Below are 20,567 nucleotides of genomic sequence, written 5' to 3'. Positions count from 1 at the left end.
TCTAAACGGTTAGCAATCGATTTGTTAGTTTATTTATATGTTTACTAAAAATTGCTTTTGGTGATAAATGATTCAATATTGAGAATGTGAAATACAAACCATTATGTTTTGTTAAAACAACCAAACAATTAAGCAAATTATATAAATTACTCTCAAACGCATCTAACAAGTCAATAAGTAATGCTTACAATAAAGGTTTTCTTCTTCTCCTCCTCCCCCCCCACCCCCCGAAAAAAAATAATGGGTTATAATATTGGAAAAAATATATTTAATACGCCATGGTATAAGCAAAAATTACATTTTTATCAGTATATATTATACTTAGTGCGTTAGATTAATTTAATCGGTATTTTAAATAATGAGCAACCTATCTCTATAATTACCCGCAGGTTTGCAGCACTCAATCTTTGAATCAAATGAGATACTAATCATATTTTACAACCACCTTATTTAATATTTAAACGGATTAATCGGATCGATTTTGATTGTTTAGATGGTTCAATTTGAAATCAACGGGTTAAATGGCTCGGCTCGGTTTCAACCCTTTTAGCTAATCGACTTGAAACTTGAAATCAAAATCGAACCATTTACTAAACGGTTTTGTTGTTTCGGTGTAAATGGCTCGCTCAATTTCGGTTTCAAATTCACATCCTTGATTGGAACAAAAAAAAAAAAGGTAAAACATTCTTTGAGCTGTTGAGTAAGGTATGTTAGACCTTTCTCTCTCTCCCCTCTTAACATGAGATGATCCCACTACCCTCTAATGTACGATATCATTTCTCGTACCTCATTATTGTGTTCCTTTTTGCCCCTTGCTTAGATTAGGGGTGTCATAACCTAGCCTGAACTGATAAAATCGATCGAAATCGACAGATAAAACCCAAACCAAATCAAGCCGATCCTTATTGGATTGGTTTTGGAGTGAGGTATGTTGGGACTGGCTGAAAATCGATCCAAATCGAACAGACCAATAACCAAACTGATATCAAACCGAATGAAACCGATAAAAAAAATGATTATGAGATTATAAATTGGTGAATTGACCATCCATTTTTACAATATGCGTGAGACAATTTTTTATTGCTAAGGAAATTGTTACAAATCATTGAATATTAGTTTATGAATAGAGAAATTGATTTGTAAATTGTAATAATGCTTCCATTTATTTATTTGTTCACTATAAAAAACTAGTTGGATAGTTAAATGAATAATTGGATAGCAGGGTTCATTTTGTGATTTAATATTAGTTATCTTCTTAGTAATTTGTTATCCATTGGTTTCAATATTATTTATCTTTCCCTTACAATAATAAACCATGATTTAATCATAAATTTAAAGTGTTTTTTTCGTCAAATCTTGTCATTATAAGTTATGAATGTAAGATTCATTATGGTTCAAGCTCAATAATAAACCGATCTAAACCAGTATTAACCGATATTGAAAAATCAAAATAAACTGAAACCAAACCAGACCAAAATCTAAACTGACCGAATCATCCAATTGACACCCCTAGCTTAGATAATTCTCTCCCCAAATCTAAAGCTGCATTTGGTAGTAATCCAGAAAAAAAAAAAATTTTTTTGGTGTTTTCCGTTATATGAAAATCTAAAAAAAAAAAAAAATGAATAAAATGTTTGGTATCAACTTGATGGTTTTCCTTTTTTTTTTTTTTAAACCAAAAATAAATAAATAAAATAAATAAAAAACACTAGAAATGCAGAATGATGGAATGCCGAAATATTGTTCCATCATTTTGGTTTCGTTTCAAATATAGAAAAAGTAAACATAATCGTTCATAAAACAGGTTCACCATTTTTTTTTAAGACATTTTGATACATAAACTGAAATTTTTGTTTTTTGACACGAAACATTGTTTCTAGAAACTAAATGACTATCAAATGTAGCCCAATACTATGATGCTTTTTATGCTCTGTTGAATGTGGCTCTTGGGGAAAATTCCTAAACGTTAATTCCAAAGGATTTTTATCTCGTAAGTCATAACAATATAAATTTAGTGAAAAGATTCTCTGAGCCATTGGTGTAGGGTATGTTAAGTCCTATGTGTCTATCTCTCTCCTCCTAACTAAAGATGATCTTTCTTCCAATGTCAGATACCATTTTTTCAAACCTTATTGGAGCACCACTCTATGCGCTTCTTGTTTAGAGAACCATTTTCCATAATTATATAATCATCTGACAAATCATCCCATCCACCTAACATGAAACATGAGTAGGTTTTTATTCTTTAATTAACGAGCAACCCACGATCCACCCTAATTCAAGTGGGTAGAAACAGGTAAAATCCCCATGCCTATGAAGACCCATGCATGAATTAGGCAAGACCGAAGCCCATCTGACCCATGAAACCTCATGGGATTGGCACCCAAAATTTTTTATTGGCCGGAACGGGTAAACTATGAAGACGAACCATAACCAATTGAATTGCATAAACTTGTGATATTTGATTGAACCAGCCCCCTTATTTTATTGGGTGAAATTTCTAAACTGAACCGAAACGGAAAAGCTTGAACCAAACCAAAAATCAACTCAATGGTCAGTCCCGGGTTTGACTCGATACATATAAAACAATGATATGAACCGATCTAAAACCAGACCAAAACTGATTGTTTGATATGATCAAGTACCACGTGGCAGTCACAGAGCAAGGCATTAATCATCCTTCTATCAATAGTGCAAGTGTGGAACACGGCGAAAAGTGGAACATCTCGTATCATGTGATTTGAGGGTTACCGGGGAAACAATCGTGATGTAAAATCCAACGGTCGTTGCAAATGCCAGTGAAGGTGTGACCTGTGATCCCGTGATGGTAGGGTAGCCACGTAAGATCCGCCAAAGAGTGGGTCCATGGTGATAGGAAGTTTGCCACATCACGCGCTAAGTGCGGACGATAATCACGAGATAGAAAAAGGGTTTACAGTTTACCTATGGGTGTCAAAACCTAGTCCGAACCGATAAAATCGATCGAAATCGACGGATAAAATTCAAATCAAACCAAACCGATCCTTATTGGATTGATTTTGAACTGAAGTATATTAGGACCGGCTGAAAATTAATCCAAACCGAACCGACCAATAACCAAACCAAATGGAACTGATAAAAAAAATAAATGTTTATGATATTATAAATTGGTGAATTAACCACTCATTTTGTACACTATGAGTAAGAATTTTTTTTATTGTAGGGGCAATTATTACAAATCATTGAATATTAGTTTATGAATAGAGAAATTGATTTGTAAATTATAATAATACTTCCATTGATTTCTTTGTTCACTATAGAAAACTAGTTGGATAGTTAAATTAGGGGTGTTAAAACCTAGTCCGAATTGATAAAACCGTCCGATAAAATCTGAACCGAATCAAACCGATCCTTATTAGATTGGTTTTGGACTGAGGCATGTTGGGACGGACTAAAAACTGATCCAAACCGAACCGACCAATAACCAAACCGAATGGAACCGACAAAAAAAATAAATGATTATGAGATTACAAATTGGTGAATTGACCATCTATTTTTCACAATAGTGAGAAAATTTTTTATTGCAAGGGAAATTGTTACAAATCATTGAATATTAGTTTATGAATGGAGAAATTGATTTGTAAGTTGTAATAATGCTTCCATTGATTTATTTGTTCACTATAGAAAACTGATTGGATAGTTAAATGAATGATTGGATAATATGGTTCATTTTGTTATTTCAAGATTAGTTATCTTCTTAGTAATTTTTTATCCATTGGTTTCAATATTAGTTATCTTTCCCTTACAATTTTCCCTTACAATGATAAATCATGATTTAAAAAATAAATTTAAAGTGTTTTTTTTTTGCCAAATTTTGTCACTATAGGTTATGAATGTAAGATTAATTATGGTTCAAGCCTAATAATAAACCAACTTAAACCGATATTAATCCGATATTAAAAAATAAAAAAAATTGAAATTATCCGGATCAAAACCAAACTGATCAAAAACCGAAGTTCCTCAATGGATTGATTTTGGTCTGTCTCATTCCTAGATCGAAATCGATTCAACCCAATCAAAATCGAATCGAACCGAACCGAACCGGCCAATTGACACCCCTAGTTTACCCCACACCCCCATTAGGTAATTTGCAAATTTAAGTACTAAGTAGGGATTTAGGAGAGAGATTAGTAAACGTCTAAACAATGACTGCAGACACCAGCGGAGAGAGATATTGAGAGAGAGAGAGAGAGAGAGTGAAGGGAGGGAGGGGGGGAGAGGGGAATGCTTCATTGTGACAGATAGAGCTTGCGATGGTTTCCCTGTCGACGTGGTTTCGGTACATAGCACACAAATTTGAGTACTCTGTATCTCTCAGTTGGAAGGTCCGTCTCTCTCTCTATCCATCTCTTTCTATTCTTTCTATTTCGGTGGATTAGAGTCTGCTTTGATTCTATGTTCTCCTAGGTGTTTTATGAATGAATCCAAGCTATGTCATTCCATCTTTGTTTTGGCCCTTCTTCCTGATCGATGGATGCCTAGTTAATAGTTTGGGCCTGTTGGTTGGTGGGTTTGTACTGTTTTCTTTAGTTTTCTTAATTGTTCTCCTTAAATTCTTGATTTGTTACAGAAGGGGATATTGCAGAGATTGTGAGTTGTTGATGGGTTTTTTTGGTTTTTCCTTTCTGTTGTTGTTGTTGTTGTTGGCGTTTATGTATTTGGGGTGGATTAAAGGTTGGTTGTTTGTCACGGTCTTCGTAAATTTATTGGATTGATTTTCCTCTGTTCCAATGCTGGATCTTGTTGGCCTTTTGGAGTTTTTATTGGCTCTTATGGACTACTACTTGATATACCTTCTCCCCATCTCTTTCAAAAAACATAAAAATTATACAAGTTGTATCATTTGGCTGTTGTCCAAGTTTTTAACTTTTCTGAACTTTTGAGTGCCTGAGCGGACTTGTGCCTTTCTTTTGCTGTATGAACATCAAAACGGGATTTCTGGTAACTGTTAGCATTGGTTTGGGATTTTTCTGATTTACATGCTTATCATTTGAACAAAAAAAAAAAAAAAAAAAAAAGTTCTTTTTAGTAATTTCGTTGGCTTATTATATAATTTTCCTAATACTGTGCTTCTATTGCACCTCCCCCCTGCAAAATAAAGAATGCAAAAAAGTGAAGTTTTCTTTTTCTGCATGTTTACTTCCTGGGTTTTTGAAGGGCCATGGTATTCTAGCTCTGTATTGTCCTTTTCAAGGTAAACTAAAAACTCAAAAAGTGGGAACATACTAGTATAACAAGTTCCAAATCAATGATGAGAAACCTGTAGTGTGGGAAGACATATAATACACAAACTATTTATTTTAAGGATGCTAATAAAAACAAGAACTATTTGTACATAACAGTAGGCATAACTTCCGAAGTATGTTCCTCCGTTGCTAATTCATCTGCTGAAGTTGGTAGATCCAAGCATAATGTAATGTTCCGACAAGTACAATTTGATCAAGCACGTTGAGTATGATAAGCTAGTCTTGAGGGGCCAAATACTGACTAGATTGAATCTCTATTATCCTTCAAATGAGGTAGTTTTATTGAATTGGCTTGACAGCAATCCAAGATAAGTAACATGAGTGCTGTTGTATTCAAGTTGGAAACACCGATGATGTCCACATAAACATTGATATTGTCCTCTTTTTTATCCCTGATTGCCCCTTCTATACCAGGTGGGCCTGGAGAGCCGAAGGAGCTACCACAAAAGATGAGCTTGAAAGACGCCAAGAGAAGGAGTCCAGGAGTGCTCATTGGTTGGTAGAATGGGGCTAATCTGATCACTTCGTTTCAATCTCCCAATATGACATGAAAGGAAGTGCCTCTGAACATGTCTATGTTCTAAGGAGCTAAGTAGTTGGGTAGGGTGAATGGCTCAAATTGGTGAGGTTGTTTGGAATGGGATTTATAATCAACCCCAAATAATCAAGGGGATTAGGTATGTGGTAAGGATTGGAAATGGGTGAGGTTCTGGCATGGCCATTAATGTGGTGAAGGGTCTTTAAAGGATGTTTTCTCGGATCTTTTTGGTAAGCTTGAAAACAAAATGCATTGGTGGAAGAATAAATGTAGAGTGAGGGAAATAGAAGGGTATGGGTTCTTACTTTGAGGATCAATATTAAAGGATTGGAAGGTGGATTTAGTGAAGGGCACTGAAATCTACAAATACTAATGAGGGGGAATGCAAGGGCTTGGAGTGAAAATGGGACTGGAAGGTTTTTGGTGAAGTCTTTTTCCAAGATTCTACATAGTGGAGGTGAAACTTCTCTGTATGAAATAATTTGGAATCATAAGGTTCCTCCAAGGATTGCTTTTTTCATGTGGACTGCATATGCTTTGAACAGATTTTGACAATTGGTACCTCTTTAGGAGAGGCTGGAGAATAAGGATTATATGCTGGCTTTGTGCTCCGGTTGAGGAAGTTGTTAATTGCGCTCTATTTGGATGCCAAAAAAAGAAAATAGTACAAAAGACATAATAAGATAAAAATCATAATTAGTAACGTTGATGTTTGTATTGATTGAAAGGGAGGGAAGGTCTACAATCCTAGGGAGTTGATTCCCTTCGTCATTGCTTGGAAATAAAGGGATTGTCTCTCGTGGGTTAAGTTTATCTCGTAGCCTTGTGTTTTGTCTAAGAGTTAGACTATATCTTTTTTTCCTATTTAGAGTATACTTCTACTTTTCTATAATTCTATTCCTTGCTGTACAAGATATATAGTGGTAGAGAGGGACTGTAAGAGTAACGATTCTCCTCTCTTGCAGTCTCATCTCCTTCTTCCGCTCTCTCTCTCTCTATATATATATATATATGTACATGGAAGCGAAACCCTGGTCAAAATACCCTATTCGATTTGCTTATGGGTCCAGCCAATCACCATGTAGCCCAAATCCACAATGGAATGGCACAACTGTAAATAACCAAAAATTTCAAGGGTTACTTGGGGAGGTGGAAATGTGTTAGGACACAAAGGTCTTCATATTTTTGTATGGAACAGATTTGGATCAATTATAAGGTGAGGTGTAGACAGTAGTAAGGAAGTAAAAGAGGGGTATTTTGGAAACACAATGAACGAAATTAGAAGACTTGAAGAATCGTGGGATGAAGGGGTCTTCTTCAAGCTCATGACACGAACAGAAACAATAGCGAAACTCAGTTTCGATTTGGAGAAGAAATAACCATCAATACAGGTTGAATCAAGTTGGGAATTTAGGGAGGGTATCACAAGTTCACACCTACTAAATCTATGAATATCTTTCACAATTGAACCAAAAGATCAAAAGAACCAGTTGAAAATCAAGTCTGCAACTTGGAGATGGAAGGAAACCCAGATCTGAACTTTAGTTGTAACTCACGAAAGATGACCAAATTGGGAGAAGAGACAGATTCCACAAAGTGATTATTTTAGATATATGGGGGTCATCATGCATAAAGAAGGTGATATATAGGATGATGCGACATAGAGAATTGAAGTGGGGAGGTGCATCCAGAGTGTTGTGTGACCGACATATTCTTTTGAAGTTTAAAGCAAAATTATACATGATAGTTGTACGTCCGACTATGATGTATGGAGTAGAATGCTGGGCAGTAAGGAATTGTTACGTTGATTAGTTAAGTGTAGTTGAGATCATAGTTGTCAAGGCATCGCCTAGGCGTCTAGGCGGTTTGCTTGGGTCCTAGGCGACAATCGCCTTGTTGTACTGTATGTTGCCTTGTGTTTGGACACTTATTTATGCCAAATATCATTTAAGTAAATGATTTTCATTTACTTAAGATATTATTCATAAATAAGCAAATACCCCCTATTTGAATCCAATAAAAATAGTTTAAAAATCAAATTCCAAAAGGACAAAAAGTCAACCTCCTAGTCCAGGAACAAAAACTGGATTTTGGTTATAGGGGCGACTTTCAACTTTTAAATGCTGGGGTTTTTCTCAATTATGAAAATTTTATAAATTCTATCATGTTAAAACATTACTAAAAATCAAAAGTCCTGTAAAATAATATTTTGTTTTGATATCCATAAAATTATCTTCATTCAGGCAATTTTAACAGTATTCGCGCACTTAAAAATAAGTTTGACCGGAGCATAGCTTTGTCATTGCAACTCAGATTTAAGTAATTTTAGACTTGTTAGAAAACTGATTTTATGTTTTAACTAATACAAGAAGTCTCATGTAAAAATAAAATCATTTGACCAGTCAAACTTATTATAGAATAAGAGCATTTCTCTAAATGTTGATTTTTTATAACTTAATATGACTTAATGTTAATTTTTTGTGATTTGATGTGGCTAAATGTTGATTTTTAATTACTTAATGTGGCTTAATCTTGATTTTTTTATGATACAAGGTATATATAACTTAATAAATAATGTTAGAAAATAGGAAAAATAAAAAATAACACTTGTTTGCCTTAAGGCGGGCGCCTTCTCGCCTAAGCGCTTAGATAACCCTCCACTGCCTTGGATCACTTTGGCGCCGTGGCATCTATGGTCGAGATGGATTTGCAACAAAACTAGAAAGGGTAAAGTAAGGAATGATCATATTAGAGTGGATTTGGGAGTTGCCCTGACTCATGATAAGCTCTGAGAAAGCCACTTGAGGTGGCATGGCTATGCTCAAAGGAGGCATTGTAACTTGATTCAGATTGAAGGAACTAAAAGAGCTAGGGGCAGACCTAAAACGGCCGTAGGAGAAGTAGTGAGGAAAGACATGCATGGTTTAGTACTTGTCACACGTATGACCTCAAATAAATTTGATTGGAGGGCAAGGATTCATGTAGCGGACCCCATTTATGTGGGATTTTATTGAGTTGTTGTGTTTCTTTCCTTTTACTAGTTTTATTTTGTCTTTGCATGGATTCATTTAGCGGACCCCATTTAGTTGGGATAAGGTTGAGTTGTTGTTGGCACTTGCATGTAGTGATGTAGTACTATATTTGAAAGAATCAAAATAGTAGCCAATTGACAAGGATCTATACTCAAAGGATGGTCCAGATGCAAAATGAAGACTAGGAGTGAAATAAGACAGCAACCATGGAGGAAAAACAAAACAATAATCGTGAGGGGCAAAACAGTAATTTTCAGCCAAAAATTAGGGTAATAATACGCACACATTCTCTGATTTCCACAGTTAATTTGAATCAACAAACGGAAGCAAAACAATTATTATTTGAGCACAAAATAGTAATTTTTTTTCGGATCTTGTAAAAGGAAGGGCAGAATTGATATTTTGCAAATATCTCAAGATCAAACCATCAGAAAGGGCCCAAATTTGAATCGATCTCTAAATTAGGGTTCTTGAATGCCTGATCAAAATTTCGATCGGATGACTGAATTGCTTAATCGAAAAAACATGACACATCCAACCTTATAGAAGCTTGAAGAAATTCAAAAAAAACTTGAAGAACAATACTTACTTCTTGTTGGATGATGAAGATGATGAAAGAATTAAAAAGAAAGATGAAGGATTGAGATGGGATAGATGTGGGTGGGATGGTGGGATGGCCATCTCAGCCTGAGTCTCTCACTCACAACTATCTTAGCTGTTGAAGAATTCTTTCTCAGAATTTTGGGAGCACAAAACTGCAATTTCATTAATAAATTCGTATACAATTTTGTAGCCCTTTACAAACTTATATAAAAGACTCAAAACACATTCAAACACTAAAAAGGAAAGACCTAACCCAATCCTTAACCAATCAGGAAACCTAAACTAACTAGGAAATTGAAAAAAAGAAAAAAAGAAAAAAACTAACTAAACTAATGTATTAAATCTCGTATTTCTACTTTCTACCCATATTTTAGGCCCATTAAAGTGGCCTATTGCAAAGAGAACCCGTGTGATCAAAGGCCCAACACATACATAACCCAACGCAAGGCTTATTTCCAATAAAACAAGCCCGTTAAGTGACTTATCTGCATTACGTAGGTTATTTGCTACCATGAGGGGGTGATTGGAGATTATCCTAGGCATTATTTGCCCACATGTAACACTACATGTGAGAGGGAGATTGGAGATTATTATCTACTCAACTCAAATTATCAGTTGAGGATTAATTATTAATTATTTGTTCGTGTCATTTGCTTGTGTCCTCATAAACAATTTTATCTTTTGAAAATGGTTATATGTGGTATTCAACGAGGGAATCTATCTAGTCTACAACAACCTTATGTTGTCTGGTTCATAGCAACCTTATGTTGTCTAGTCTACAACAACCTTGTGTTGTTTGCTGCAATTTTATCTGAGACCTCAGTTTGGGGCTCAGGAGGGAGTTTGGCCTTTACTAATCTGATACGAACCTGGAAGAACTCAACTCCATAAACTAGCTTACAAGGTGAGGGAACCCAAGAACATATCAACCCACATCAATTCATTATTGAAACCAATGTGAGATCAGCCCCACAACTGATATGGGATCGTAACATACCACCATGCTTTTGAACCCGATGTCCTACGACGGTTCACTCTGGATTAGGTAACCCTAAGTGGCTCTCAATTTGCTTCAGGGTTTTTGCCTGGCAGGATGCAGCCCTTTCCTAGTGGATCTCACTTTGGCACAAAGTCGTCCCTTCCGCGCATGGGTTGGGCCAAGGATTAGCTGTTTTGATACCATTGATACGGACTCAGAAGAACTCAACCCCATAAACCGGCTTACAAAGTGAGGGAACCCAAGACCATATCAAGCCACATCATTTTTTTTTGAAATTGATGTGGGATTAGCCCCCCATATGATTGACATGGGATCGTAACATGATCAGATCTCTAATTATATGATCTTTAGTAATCATATATTGTTACTCCGTTGGAGTGCCTTCCTTGAGAAGAGCTTATGATGTAGCTGTTGGATGCTCCACTTTGATTGATCTTCTTTGTGAAGATGACTACTAACTACATGCCTTCCTCGGGAAGTGCTTATGATATTGTTGTTTTTGTTATGATATTTTAGATTGCAGCGTATGTTGTCTACTTCTTATTTTGTCCATTGGTGATGAATATCCTGTATTTATTCGACACGAGATTTATTGACTTTTATTGCTGATGGTTGGTGTGCTTGAGCCGATATTGCTTCTGGATTTTAGATGATTGATTGACGATCACTCTGTTCTCACTGGCATCTATACCATTAATATAAGTTGTTCCAAGTTGGAGCCTTTGATATGTATACTCCAGCTAACATGACTAGAATAGACTAAACAAACTAGCTACTAATTGACCAATAAAAGACTTAAAAACAACTCCAAAACTGGCTCAAAAAACAGAACATAGACTTGAATGTACCATGTATTCAAATTCTTAATAATTCTAGGACTTGACTTAATAAAGAAAACCAAACTAACATAGTCAAATTCCTGAAACCACATGCTATTCTTCTTCTCCTGGAATTTCTATTGATGCCTAGATAGTAGATATTGCATAAATAGTTTATTTTTTCCTTCTCCTTTGGACCATGTCATATGCATTCATACTCGAAACTGTCTATTCTCTTTGGTTATTGACAAGAAAAACATTTCTCATACAGTTAAAAAAACTTAGGTGATCTTAACCTAAATGTCTTTCAACTCCATTTGAAAATCATGGCCTATATTGACCTACAGTTGTATGCAATTTGTCCTCTTTGTTCTTAGGATAGGTTAAGGTGAGGAGATGCTTTTTATGGGGATTTAACTCACCTGACATGTGTTCATATGTCAAATGGTTGAACTACGGAAGTTACCTGCATAATCTTCATCAATTTAAATCTGGAATATCTACTGTTGCATAGATTTTGTTGATTGCAGCTTTGCCACCCTGACCCCCCCACCCCTGGAATTTTTTCCTCTTTTGATGTAGATAAGTCAGTTAATGGGTTTATTTTATTGCAAATAAGCCTTGGGTTGGGTTCTGTATGTGTTGGGTTGATGTAGGGGGTTCTTAGGTGACTAGGTCTCCTACAAGATTAACTAACTAGGTAGGGTTAACTCAAGGGACTTGGGTAGATAGGACAAAAGAAACTCAACAAACAAGATTAAGCATGCAAAATAGAATGAGATTAATAAACAAAGTAACAAAAAACAATAATAATCTAGGCGGAAAAACACATAAACTCTTACTTAAGCTTCAAGTGGGGACATGGGGAAGGGAACAAACGTCATACGAATGTTAGGTTCAGCACAAATCAATCCAAACACCAAATAGGATATGCAAACAATCAATGTCCTCTAGCAGCCAACTAAAATAGAAAAATCAGCAAAGGTTTTGGAAACATAACAGTGACGAAACGTTTTAAAACAATAAGTAAAAATAGACATAAGCAAAAAGGCATAGGTTGGTTTCAATGTTAATGGGCTACAACATGTAACAGGGATATATGGAGGTGGGAGGGGTTTAGTTTAATTAGTTACCTTGTTACTGTCCTGGTCTGAGGAGTAAAGAAGAAGTCGAAGTCCTCCAAAATAAAGAGTTGCAGTCCAACCTTGGTTGATGAAGAAAATCCAGCTTTCAACAGCTCACGAATAGTGGATACAACAGGAGCAGTAACCGAGAGACAGAGGATGAGAGAGAGAGAGCCGTGAGAGAGAGAGGAGGCGTGAAACAGAGGGAGACCAAGAGAGAGATGAGAAGAGGGAGAGGGGAGAGAAAGAGAAATCGTGGGGGGGGGTTTGGGGGCTGTTTTGCCTTCAATATTCTTCATTCATTAATTCTCATTGTGGCCAATGGCCTTACATAAATAATAGGATAATTACTAAAAGGAAAAAGGCTAATCTAGGAACATAATCTCAGAAATAAAGAAGCTTCCTAAAAAAAACAAATAGGAATGTTATTTAGTTTCCTACTTAACTCAATGACCTAAATAAACAAAATCCTAGGAAATAAAACTACTAACATATCAGATTTGGTGGGGGCCACACAATCTTGGCAAAATCCTAGGAATTAAAATTACGTATCAGATTTGGTGGGGGCCACACACTCTTGGCAAAATTCTAGGAATTAAAATTACATATCAGATTTAGTGGGGCCACACAATCTTGGCAAAGAAAGGAAGGAGAGGACTCGATCCAGCGCTGGGAAGGCTGGACCGAGCCTTCCTTTTCTTTCTTTTTTTCTTCCTCCTAATCCTCCAACCACAAAGAAGGTTGCGTCTTCGTCTTCCTTCGGCTGTACGTCTTGATGTCCCCATCAACTTTCCCCAGCTTGGAAGAATTCACCTCCGGTGAATTAAAGCTTATGTAATACTCAAGTAGGTCTGGGTTGAGTTGTTGGACTTCTTGCATTGTGATCCAGGTGTTGTAAATTTCCAGACGTCCATGCCACTTGACCAAGAACTCTCTAAAACCTCCAGTGTGTGTGGACACAATCCTCTCATCAAGGATTTCCTCAACTTCTTCAGTCCTTCTCGTGACCTAAGGCACAGGTGGTAATGAGGTGGGGGGAAGTGGTTGGCTTGGCTCAGAAGTCTCATCAATGTTGAAAGGGAAGTCTTCAAGGTCATCATGATAGAAAGGGGTAAAGGTAGAGGTACCATGGTATGGGACTAGGTCTTCAACATTGAAAATATTGCTGATCTCCATGCTAGCTGGCAGATCAAGAACATACGCATTGGCACCTATCCTCTTGAGTACCTTGAACGGACCTGTGCTACGAGTATATAGCTTGCTCGCTTTTCCCCTAACAAAATGTTGCGGCTTGATTCTTACCATCACCATATCGCCCTCTTGAAACTCTTGTAGCTTTCTGTGCACATCTGCCTTCGATTTGTATTGTTCATTGCTCAGTGCTATCTGTCTCCTTATACCTGCATGCAAATCATGTATATGCTGAGCAAAAGATTCGGCTGACTGGGAGGTCCTAGAACTAGACACGGCTGGGATAAGGTCTATGGGTGCCCGAGGCTGGTATCCTGAACAGATCTCAAAGGGGGACAGACCAGTGGTACGGTTCTTAGAACTATTATATGCAAACTCAGCCTGGCTAAGGACTCGATCCCAACTGGTAAGGTGCTCTCCTATGAGGCAACGCAATAAATTCCTGAAGCTCCTATTGACAACCTCGGTCTGGCCATCGGTCTGTGGGTGGAAAGCGGAGGAGAAACGGAGCTTCGTGCCCATCATCCGCCATAGGGTCCTCCAAAAATGACTAGTGAACTTAACATCCCTATCGGACAGTATGGTGAGGGGTAACCCATGGTACTTGACAACCTCATTAGAGAAAAATTTGGCTACTATGGATGCATCGGAGGTCTTAGAGCATGGGATGAAATGGGGCATCTTCGAGAAGTGGTCAACAACCACATAAACAGAATCATGGTCTCTCGAAGTTCTTGGTAGACCAAGCACGAAATCTATGCTAAGGTCCTGCCAAGGGGAATGGGGAACGGGTAGGGGAGTGTACAAACCCATGTTTTGCTTTTGTTGTTTGGCGGTCTGGCATGTCTTGCACTGACTCACAACTCTAGCAACATCCCTCTTCAGTCCTAACCAAAAGAATCGTTCCTCAACGAGGGTGATGGTCTTATCGCAACCGAAGTGGCCAGCGACTCCCCCAACGTGTAATTCCCAGATCGGGAAATCTCGGAGTGAAGTCCTGGGAATGCACAACTTGCTTCTTTTAAAAAGAAAGCCCTCCCTAAGTAGGTAGTCCGAGCGATTGACTGGGTGGCCTTCACTCAAGGAAGTGAACGGCTCACTAAAATCAGGATAGGTGGGGTATTGGTCCTTGACTCGCTCGAACCCTACAACCTCTATACTCATTGCCTGGAGTAGCACACTAGCCCGACTCCTAGCATTGGTGCAAATGAGGAATATGTTCACCCGGCTTAGTGCATCCGCAGCAGTATTCTCGACACCAGGTCTGTGCTTGAGTACAAAAGTGTACTCTTGGAGAAACTCAACCCACTTGGCATGCCTTTGGTTAAGTTTTTTTTGGGCACTCAGGTATCTCAGAGCTTGGTTGTCAGAGAATAACACGAATTCTTGCGGTAAAAGGTAATGTCGCCAATAGCGCAATGATTGGACAACCGCATAGAATTCTTTGTCGTATGTGGAATATCGTTGCCTAGCTTCATTAAGCTTCTCACTAAAATAGGCAATAGGGTGGCCCTCTTGTCCTAGGACACCACCTATCCCAATACCAGATGCATCACAATTCACTTCGAAGACCTTAGAGAAATCTGGGAGGCGCAGGACTGGAGCTTCAGTCATAAGCTTTTTAATCTCATTAAAGGCCTTCGTAGCACTCTTAGTCCATTGTCATGCAATCGGTGATAGGAGACATAATGGAGCTAAACAGGTAGATGAATCTTCTGTAGAAAGTGGCTAAACCATGAAAGCTTCGTACCTCATGAATGTTAGTTGGCTCAGGCCACTCTACAATCGCTCTCACTTTCTCAGGGTCAGCAAATACTCCCTGAGCTGACATAACAAATCCCAGGAAGATGACTTGATCACTCATGAATGTGCACTTCTTGAGGTTGACATAGAGTTTCTCTTGTAAGAGCACATGAAAAACCTTTTGTAAGTGATCAAAGTGGGAAGACGGGGTCTTACTATAGATGAGGATGTCATCAAAGTAAACCACAAGGAACTTGCCAATGAATGGTTGAAGCGCTTGATTCATTATCCTCATGAAGGTGCTAGGTGCATTTGACAAGCCAAAAGGCATGACTAACCACTCAAAGAGGCCATCCTTCATCTTGAACGTTGTCTTCCACTCATCTCCAGGCCTAACCCTAATCTGGTGGTACCCGCTCTTGAGATCAATCTTTGAAGATCGAAGAGTTGGCCATCATATCCAACATGTCATCAAGCCTAGGGATAGGGAATCTATACTTGATGGTAATTTTATTAATGGTCCTACTATCAATACACATACGCCAGGTGCCATCTTTCTTTGGCGTGAGCAAGGCAGGTACAACACACGGGCTAAGGCTTTCCCTAATGAATCCCTTCTGCAACAGTTCATCCACTTGCCGTTTGAGTTCGGCGTGTTTTTTGGGATTCATTTGGTAATGGGGTAAGTTCGGGAGAGAGGATCCTAGAACTAAGTCAATAGCGTGCTGGATGTCACGAATAAGCGGTAACTCATCAGGTAGTTCCTCAGGGAATAACCTCTCGAACTTCCTCAACAAGGGTTGCACTTCTCTAGGAGCCTCAGTGAATAAGCGTGACCTATCGGTATTACTCTGTACGGCAACTAGAGCATAAATCACCCCTGACTCGTGACACTCTCCTTCAAATTGTTGTTGATTTAAAATGTTGAGTGTTTTGGTGGGGGTTTGTTTGGATGTACTTCCCTTGTGTTCTGGAACCCTAACTTCCCTAGGGGCACTGGAGGTCAGTCTGATCTTCTTCCCTTTGAACTCAAAGACATAGGTGTTAGACTTCCTGTAATTGGTGACATCCTGGTCATATAACCAGGGTCTACCTAGAATGATGTGGGCAACATCCATCTCTAGGACATCACACCACACTCGATCCTCATATCCTGTAAAGTGTAGGGGAACTAAACACCTCAGATTAACGGGAATGGTAGACTGATCAACCCAGGCAATCTTGTAAGGCTTGGGGTGGGGTTCAGGTTTGAGGCCCATTCGAGCAACAACGCTCTTAGCGACCACATTCATGCAACTCCTGCTGTTTATGGCGACGCGGCAGTTCTTGCCCTGATGACATGTGTAAGTGATGAAAATATTAGTTTGTCGCCAATCATCGCTACCTTTAGGTTGTGAGACCATGCAACGCACAATGGCGAGTTTGAGGTCACCGGCCTCCTCGGTGTCCTCATCAAATATGGTCTCATCTGGTCTATGGTCCTCATACTCATAGTCCTGAAAACCCTTTTGGTCACCTTCTTCAGGGGTTGGCTCTCCTATATAAAGATTCCTATTGAGACACTCTCTGGAGAAGTGACCAAACCCACGACACTTGAAGTACTGTTGTTGCCCACTACTCTTGGGTGCTTCTCCCAAAATTCCTTTACCCTTGTTGTCAAATTGACGCTGTGGTGCAGCAGGGGGTTTTGGGAATCCAGTTGAGCCTTGGGGTGGTTTTCTAAATTGGGCTCCCCAACTTGGAAGCTCTTCCTCTGAGAATAAGTTCTCATGGAGGATTCCACTTTAAGGGCTATCCTGAAGGCCTGTGGAACGTCTCGCACCAGGTGGGGTGCCATACGAGACTGAATTTCGGAGTCGAGCATGGTAAGGAATCTGGATAGTGTCTGCTCAACATCCTCCCGAATACGGCTTCTAATTTTCAATTCATTGAACTTACTCATGTATTCGGTCACAGTCAACTTCCCTTGTTTCAGGGTATTCATCTCATTCAACAACTGGAGCCTATAAGTGATAGGCAAAAATTCCCTCTTGAGCCGCTCTTGCATCTCTACCCAGGTGGTCGTCGTGGTACTCTAGGTCTGTCCAGAAGTCCTGGGCAGCTCCAAGAAGCTTGAACTTAGCAAATCGGTAGCGGACTTCCTCTGGCATATCATAGAAATCGAAGTACCTATCCCTCTGCTTGATCCAATCCAGAAGGATCCTAGCATCAATCTGACCATCGTAGGTAGGGGCATCTACCTTAATCATCCGTCTGACATCAAAGCCCCTATCATGGTGCTCATAGCCCTCATCATCTCCATATTGGGTTTGGTGTCTTGGCGGTGGGCCTCGACCCCTACCCTGATCCCTACCACACCTTAGGCCTTGGAAGTTATCCCCTATTTGGTCATAACCATAAGTCTGGTTATTTTCGTTTACTTCCTCAGGATTAGGGCCTCTGCCCCTAGGTTCAGTGCCAGTTGTGTTACGGCCTTGCCGTCCATCAGGATTTTGGGCACTTGTCTCGAGGGCAGCCAACTTATCGGTAAGGGCTTGGAGATGGACAGCTTGTGTCTCTTGTGTGGCTTGAATGGCTTTCATGAATTCAGCTAGTTGCTCAGACTGGGTGGAGGTGCTAAGGGGGTTAGACATATCCTGGTATGCTCTACCACTACGAGTGGACATAAAGAGATGGGCAGCCAAAGGTACGGTTGCCACCAAAGACTCAAGGTCTACTCAGAGTCTCCAATTGAGACAGGTAATTAGCCCTCTCAATCTTGAGGTCAGAAATCTCCCTCTCAAGTATATGCTTTTGGAGGGAATAATGTCCAATGCAATTTGGTCCCGCTAACTTAAGAAAGAAAAGGGCGTCCTCTAATCTATGGTATCGCTGTCTTAGCTCAGACTTGACCACGGACAGATGGTGACGGAGACTAGACTTCAAAAGGTAAGACATGTAGACAAGGGACAACAGTACCTAATTACCCTAAACCTAGACAAAACCATGCTCTGATACCAAGATGATGTGGGGGGTTCCTAGGTGACTAGGTCTCCTACAAGATTAACTAACTAGGTAGGGTTAACTCAAGGGACTTGGGTAGATAGGACAAAAGAAACTCAACAAACAAGATTAAGCATGCAAAATAGAATGAGACTAATAAACAAAGTAACAAAAAACAATAATAATTTAGGCGGAAAAACACATAAACTCTTACTTAAGCTTCAAGTGGGGACATGGGGAAGGGAACAAATGTCATACGAATGTTAGGTTCAGCACAAATCAATCCAAACACCAAATAGGATATGCAAACAATCAATGTCCTCTAGCAGCCAACTAAAATAGAAAAATCAGCAAAGGTTTTGGAAACATAACAATGACGAAACGTCTTAAAACAATGAATAAAAATAGACATAAGCAAAAGGGCATAGGTTGGTTTCAATGTTAATGGGCTGCAACATGTAACATGGATATATGGAGGTGGGAGGGGTTTAGTTTAATTAGTTACCTTGTTACTGTCCCGGCCTGAGGAGTGAAGAAGAAGTCGAAGTCCTCCAAAATAAAGAGTTGCAGTCCAACCTTGGTTGATGAAGAAAATCCAGCTTGCTGTGTAGTGATCCTTGTTGTTGCCGATGGAGCTTGTGTGGGTGATGGAGCTTTCAACAGCTCACGAATAGTGGATACAGCAGGAGCAGTAACCGAGAGACAGAGGATGAGAGAGAGAGAGAGCCGTGAGAGAGAGAGGAGGCGTGAAACAGAGGGAGACCGAGAGTGAGAGATGGGAAGAGGGAGAGAGAGAAATCGTGGGGGGGGGTTTGGGGGTTGTTTTGCCTTCAATATTCTTCATTTATTAATTCTCATTGTGGCCAATGGCCTTACATAAATAATAGGATAATTACTAAAAAGAAAAAGGCTAATCTAGGAACATAATCTCAGAAATAAAGAAGCTTCCTAAAAAAAACAAATAGGAATGTTATTTAGTTTCCTACTTAACTCAATGACCTAAATAAACAAAATCCTAGGAAATAAAACTACTAACATATCAGATTTGGTGGGGGCCACACAATCTTGGCAAAATCCTAGGAATTAAAATTACATATCAGATTTAGTGGGGCCACACAATCTTGGCAAAGAAAGGAAGGAGAGGACTCGATCCAGCGCTGGGAAGGCTGGACCGAGCCTTCCTTTTCTTTCTTTTTTTCTTCCTCCTAATTCTCCAACCACAAATAAGGTTGGGTCTTCTTCTTCCTTCGGCTGTACGTCTTGATGTCCCCATGGGCCTTTGATCCCATGGGTTTTCTTTGTAATGGGCTACTTTAATAGGCCTAAAATATGGGTAGAATGTAGGAAAACGGGATTTAATTTATTAGCTTAGTTAGAGTGGGCTGGTAGTAGTTTAGTTTATTAATGTCTTTTACTTTATCATATTTGTTTTGGGATAGGATACGATACCTAAGAGAAGTAGGGTTTCCGTTTCAGTTTTAGAGTCTAAGTAGGAGTCTTATTATTTTCTTTTAAATACATCCATAAACTCAATGTTTAGGACATATTTGAAGAATTATGAATCAAGGTTATTAAGGCGGTGAGGCGACCGAGGTGTTTGAGGGTCTTTTGGAGCGCTTTGGTGATAGGGCGGACATAAGGCATCGCCTTATTGAATAAAGCGTTCTAGTGTTTTATTTTTATGTAACCATTCTATTTGGCTCTAATAACATATTAAAAATTATATAATACTACTCATATACTAAACAAAGATTAAAGGTTCATACTTCATACCAATGCAAGATATTCATAAGAAAACAAATCAGTAAAGTGAACAAAATAAGTTCATCTTCATCAATCATCAACATAGCATATAATATAAATATATAATTACACAACCAATATTAATAACCAACAGCCAAGAACATCAAACCAGATTACCAGAACCAAGGAGCTGCATATTCATCCTAAAAAAAAAAAGAGAGCTGCAGAATAAACTCTAATACTATATCCAGCAGTACCATCTCCTCAAGAATAAATCAGAGAGCTACCAGCCACAAAAAACAATCATTATTGATAAACCGGCAGCCAATAACATCAAACCAGAACCAAGGAGCTGCATATTCATAAAAATAAAAAAAAAATAAAAAGGGAAAAAGAAAAGAGAGCTGCAGGTTGCAGTGAAGAAGTGAAGAAGTGAAGAAGTGAAGAAGTGAAGAAGAAGAAGAAGATAGAGTGGAGGCTGGGAGAGGAAAAGAAAGCAGAAAAAAAT

At 38.8% G+C, this 20,567-nt stretch overlaps 1 protein-coding gene across 1 annotated transcript in view; it reads left to right on the top strand.

Moving 5' to 3' along the window:
• Positions 1 to 4,207: 4,207 nt before the first annotated feature.
• Positions 4,208 to 20,567, top strand: part of LOC122070625 — a 32,061-nt gene continuing 15,701 nt past the window's right edge. Inside the window, exon 1 of the mRNA XM_042634814.1 lies at positions 4,208 to 4,364. Within this exon, the coding sequence (XP_042490748.1) occupies positions 4,293 to 4,364 (72 nt within the window). The 5' untranslated portion in view covers positions 4,208 to 4,292. The remainder of the gene's footprint in view (positions 4,365 to 20,567) is intronic.

The sequence above is a fragment of the Macadamia integrifolia genome, unplaced genomic scaffold (assembly GCF_013358625.1).
Source record: "Macadamia integrifolia cultivar HAES 741 unplaced genomic scaffold, SCU_Mint_v3 scaffold955, whole genome shotgun sequence".
In the NCBI taxonomy this organism is placed as follows: Eukaryota; Viridiplantae; Streptophyta; class Magnoliopsida; order Proteales; family Proteaceae; genus Macadamia; species Macadamia integrifolia.
The sequence above is the reverse complement of the archived record's forward strand: the minus strand, read 5'-3'. Positions and strand labels throughout refer to the sequence as shown.